Source organism: Theobroma cacao, chromosome 6 (assembly GCF_000208745.1).
Source record: "Theobroma cacao cultivar B97-61/B2 chromosome 6, Criollo_cocoa_genome_V2, whole genome shotgun sequence".
NCBI lineage: Eukaryota > Viridiplantae > Streptophyta > Magnoliopsida > Malvales > Malvaceae > Theobroma > Theobroma cacao.
In genome coordinates, this window is record NC_030855.1 from 3,061,922 (window position 1) to 3,067,509 (window position 5,588).

The 5,588-nt window shown below is 33.2% G+C and overlaps 1 protein-coding gene across 1 annotated transcript; it reads right to left on the reverse strand.

Moving 5' to 3' along the window:
* LOC18595367 (putative UPF0481 protein At3g02645) lies at positions 2,225-3,886 on the reverse strand. The gene has a single exon (XM_007023281.2). It carries the CDS (start codon positions 3,884-3,886, stop codon positions 2,225-2,227), a length of 1,662 nt encoding a protein of 553 aa, XP_007023343.2.

Consider the following 5,588-nt stretch of genomic DNA (forward strand, 5'->3'; position numbering starts at 1 on the left):
AATCTCCTTTCTTTTATTCATACTAATTATAGGGATGAAAACATCCTTAACCACTCCAAATTCATTGAAAATAGCCTTTAAGGAACTCTTGGGAACCATACTACTAATGTTATCAACGAAAGCAGTGAAAAGGCTACCTTTCTAAAGATCAATACTACGCGTAACTTTGGGATTCCACCCGTTACGACCATCACTTCGCCAGAGTCCCTTGGAATTCCTCTGAATAGATTTTTTCTCTCTCTAACACTTACACACACTCTCTCTGATTTCAATGTTGTGTATTTTGACAATTATGCTCAAAAGTATTGACTAGTATTATTTCATTGATCCACTATTTCCCTACATACTTAATGGTTTTACCAAAAGTTGCCTACTTGGGTGTATAAGTCATACTTATCTTCAGACCAGACTTGGAGATTATCTGATTACACATTGAACAATATATTTTGTTTACATATGTGAACAAAAGAAAGTATGACAATACTAAAACCTATGCTTTACTTATATTATTATATTGGAGGTGTACAAGTTTTATATTGCATTTCAAGGCTTAAAACCAATTTGGGTTAGTAACTATTTAAGAAAAATTAGAGAATTGAATTTTTGATTTGGCTACTGTTTCAGCTCAATCCTTACTAGAGTTTTGAAAGTGATATAAGGATTGAATACATGATATAATGATTCAAAGGATGTTCATATAATAAGGTCAGACAACTATCTTACAAAAATGGAGATTGATAGATCAAATATGTTTTAGCGCTTGAAGGTGAGAATTATTTTGGAGTGCTACGGTCTTTTAAAAAGGACGCTTCAATTCATATTTATATTTGTTAGGTGTAACATAACGAGCTTAAAAGTATGTATCATTTTTATTATTGTAATCTAGATGTTGTTTCTGATGAGTTATGTTTGCCTTTTCAGTTATAATCATCTAGGATGGTAAAGTTTTGTAAGTCACTTTCTTTTAATAGAATAAACTTGTTCAAGTAAAAAAAAATCAAATATATATTGATTGGCATAATTTTTAAATAAGTCTTTAAATTATTTAAGAAAATTCAAATAAGACTTTATTCTTTTACTGCGTTCAATCAAGTCCTTCGATTTTTATTTTGAATCAAATAAGTCTTTATAACTAATGATTGAATAATTTTCATTAATCCAAATGTCACTTGTCATTTTATATTCACACAGCACTGATATGATATTAATGTGGAGAATAAAAATATCACATGATCATGTTATTATGTCAAATTAGCATGTTATGTCATCATCAGTTATAATAAATTAGTATATCACATCATCATCAATTATGATATACTAGTATGTAACGTTGACGTCACATGACATAAAATAACAAATGAGATTTTAATTACAAAGTCACTTATTAGTCATAATGGCTTATTCAAAATAAAAGTATAAGGATTTATTATTTGATTCAAACTAAAAATATAAGAGTTTGATTGAATGTAATAAAAGTATAAAAACTTATTTAAATTTTTTAAATAATTTAAAAGTCTTTTTAAATATTCTACCATATTATTCTTATCAAACATATCCATACACCAAATACTAAATAAATATTTATAGGATTCATTATTATATAAATACTATTGAGCATCAAGGATACTTTTCATTTGGCATTTTGCATAGCACAAGTTAAGATCTGATTCCTTTTTCAAGCTGTCATAGTTAAGTTTAATCTTGGCATACATTTCTTAATGCTCATTTCATCTCTTTTTCCAACTGTCAGAATTGTGTAAGGCATTTAGAAGATTAGGCGACCACGCCTTTTCCATGTCACATATATATCAAGCTAGCTACTATTTGTTATACTTTAGCACTTGGCACCTTGATTGTTTTAGCGCAACAGCTGGAGCATCCATTGCAGATTATAAAAAGAGAGAAGCAAATGGATAATATTATTTTAAGTAAAAGAGACAGAAAGAGATTAAGCATTGATTGATGCAAGCAGTTAAAAGAACAAGGTTATCATCATTGCTATTATATATATTGGAAGAAGGGAAAGGAAAGGAAACTAAAGCACAAAACCAAACTTTTTCTCTTTATCAAAAACATAAATTAGTTTAACAGAAAGGAAAAGATTAATGACGCACAAACAAACAAGAGTAATAATAATAATAAAACAACAGACGACGTCCTCAATAAGATGAATTCAAGGGAGTGAGAGAATCAAATGTTTCTCGAGATGGAGACTGATCATCACTCAGCCGGTACTGGTTTTAATGTGGAAAACTCGACTGCAACTATAGACAGAGCAAAATGCTTGTAGTGCCATCAACAACAAGAGCAAAATTGCAGCCATAAATGTAAGAAACTGCCAAGAACCAAACACATAAGACTTCATCATGTTTTTCGCTTTGATGTTCCATCGTCCATTGTGATACTTGTTAACTTCTTCAATTGCCTTGTCTAAGAAAGGCACTTTCGTCAGCCTGATGGACTTGCTCATCCCATTCCAAAGGTCGGCTGCTTCTTGGTCTCTCTTCAAGCGATTCAAAATAATTCCTTTTTCTCTAAGCAACTTCACATCTTCCTCAGTATCGATGATCCCGTTCATCAATTCTGTGTAACGTGTAAAAACCAGCGGCCCTGAGGCATTTGATGCTTCGTACGCCACCAAATTTCTCATGATTACCTCAGTATTCACATCTAAGCTAACAGTGGGGAGGTAAAATGTAACAGTCTTGACATCAAAAGTAATGGTCAAGAGGTTCCCTGTAGTAGGCAAGAAACGTACCCCAGAATTTGAAAGTTCAGAAACAGAAGGAATTGTGATTTCTTCTACTAGCGGTGGCTTGTCAGCGCCGGAACCCTCGCCTACTGATTTGTCGTCTTCTTTATTTTCTTCATTGGAGAAAAAGTATTCCACAGGTTGTTTCAAGATTGAAAATCCAGGAAGTTTAGAGATAATTATCCAAGGCAATTTAAATATGGCTTTGATAGGTTTTGATACCAGAAGTTTCTTGATCAGCTGGATTGGGCCTTTGTTTAGCTTCGACAGAAGTTTCCATACCTCAGAAAGGAGTTGTTGAACGTAACCTGGGTCCTCAGAGGATCCTTCTTTACCTTTCATGTCTTCATTTTGATCTTCAATCTCAGATATCTCAGATGTGGTTCTAGGTTGGAGTTTAGGCACGATCATGTCATACAAACAATCTAGCAAGTGAGATGTCTCTGAAACACGGATCTTCGGCAAAACCTTCATCATCTTGAATGGGGAAAGCTCTTTGCATACTCCAGTTAGCATTGACAGCAATAGATCATCAGCTGGTTCAAGGGATGCGGATTGAACTTCCAGCATCTTTCTCAACACAAATAGAGGAATTTGGTTCTCAAGCATCATTATATCCCTAAGAATCGCATTATGGGCAGATTTTCTACCAGCATAATCAACCAAATGTGCCATTCTCGAAGACACCCTGGTAAGTAACTTACCTTCTTTCATGGCATAGATTTGAAGAAACTCAAGCAAGAACGAGGCGTCGATTGCCATCATCCAAGCCAAAATTTCATTGCTGAAGTCTAGTAACTTATGGTAGCAAGCTCGGATCTTTGGCTCTAGCCTGGTCAGTTGCTCAACAAGATCATCGAACTGGAGATTATTGAGGAGGTTTTTCTGAGTTCTTTTTGCAGCAGCGATCTTATATCTCTCCATCTCATAGAGCTCCGGACGCCAGTAATGATAAGGGCCAATGGCAACCAGCTGTGGAGTGTATGAATCTGGATCACTTGACAGAAGGGTTTTGGGGACATTGAAAATGCTGACAGGAATTTCATTATCGTCCTCGAGCTCTGCTTCGAGTGTTCGACGGATGTTAATAACCCATCGACGCTCATCAAAGTTTGCATTGGAACTTGAAGACATGGTGTTTTGGACAGAAGACATCTAAGGTAATTAAGTTCCTGGCAGAATGAAAGATTGGATGAAGTGTGACAATTGGAAGGAGAATGTCCCTTTTAATTTAATGGTGCAAAAGCTAGCCGGTAAACACCACAATCATTAGTGTCGCACCAATTGTTGTTGTTCTTCTTCTCTTTCTTTTATTATTTCCTAGCTAAAGAATGGGAAACGCTTTCCTCATGCTCAAATATTTTAACACCAAGTTGCATTCATTTGCGTATGAATATACACAATTAGAAACTAAAATGGAATAGTGAGTGAGGAGTATCTTAATATATATATATATATATATCTATCTATCTATCGTTTTAAGTTTTCTGTTTACTCATCAAAGGAATCTCTTGGCAACCAATCTGCCTCAAAATATTCAATTCATGGTCCGATTCTTCACACAAAATTCACACTGTATGTATACGTACTGTATCACATCCAAAGTCTGTTAAATGCGTGTATTTTATGATAAAAATCAAATCCCAAAAAGAATCGATGCCTTTCCGTTATTTCCATCGAGTCTCCATTCATGGGTTAAATGTGCTGTTGCTTGTACTTTGAACTTCAATGCACCATAAAGATAATCTTATCGTCCGTAGAGAATCAGAAGTCAACAAAGTTAGACGAAAATTCCTAGTAATAGGGAGAATTTCATTATCTTTAATTTCGTTAAAATAAATGAGTCATGCATGATGCCTTTTTCACATGTGTAATAAGGTGCTAATACAGAAGTAGGTGTTGCCATGGCTGCAGGTCTGGATTCTTTCGTGTGGCGCAAAGGAAAGAATATTTTTAACCTAGACAAGACAAAAGCAATGTTCACTGTGTGTATACTGTAATAGCTGAAGCATCTTTAATTAACTAATTTGATTAATGCCCAGCAATTAATTACATCTTCTAAGTAGGCCAAGCGTAATTAAATGTTTTCGCATGGAACGTGACCCTTATGGATATATTTTTATAAACTAAATTAATAAAATATTAATCTGTTAGGTTACTTTAATTTTTTTAATAATAGTAACAAAATTTGTGATGGGTTGTTGGGTCAGAGTGGAAAATCACCAATATCCTACTATTTCAGTTATCTTGGACGTTTTGATAAAATAACAATTCTTTGTTTTCATTTATTTTTTTTTTTAATTTTGCAATGTGTCTGGTTTTATACTATTAATTAAAAATTTAAACTTCTAAATCTTAAATTTTAAACCCTAAACCTTAATATGAGATATTGACTAAACAATTGACATAAAATTATGAAAAGATATATCAAGCGAGACATCAAATGTTGATAGAGGATTTTTGTTTGTCTTAATGGCATTTTGACTAGTACGATAAATACCTTTTTATTGCTATTGTTTGTGCATGAAAGAATTGAAAAAAAATAAAGTGTCCTATTATTCTTTCTGTCATTAAAACTTCATATTTTAATTTAAGTCTCGAATTGAAATAATGTGATGAGATATATGAGATATTACTTTTCAATATACTTCTCATTATGTAATCCAAATTAATGGTGTGTGTTAAAAATATGATATTGCTTCAAGAAATCCTGGCACAAAAATCTCCAAAAGTGAAGCAGCAGCTATAGCTCTCAATGCATTGCTGCCAATTCTGTAATTGATAATACGAATTTAGTATTGTCTCTTATAATTGCAGTTACATAATTCTTTGTCCA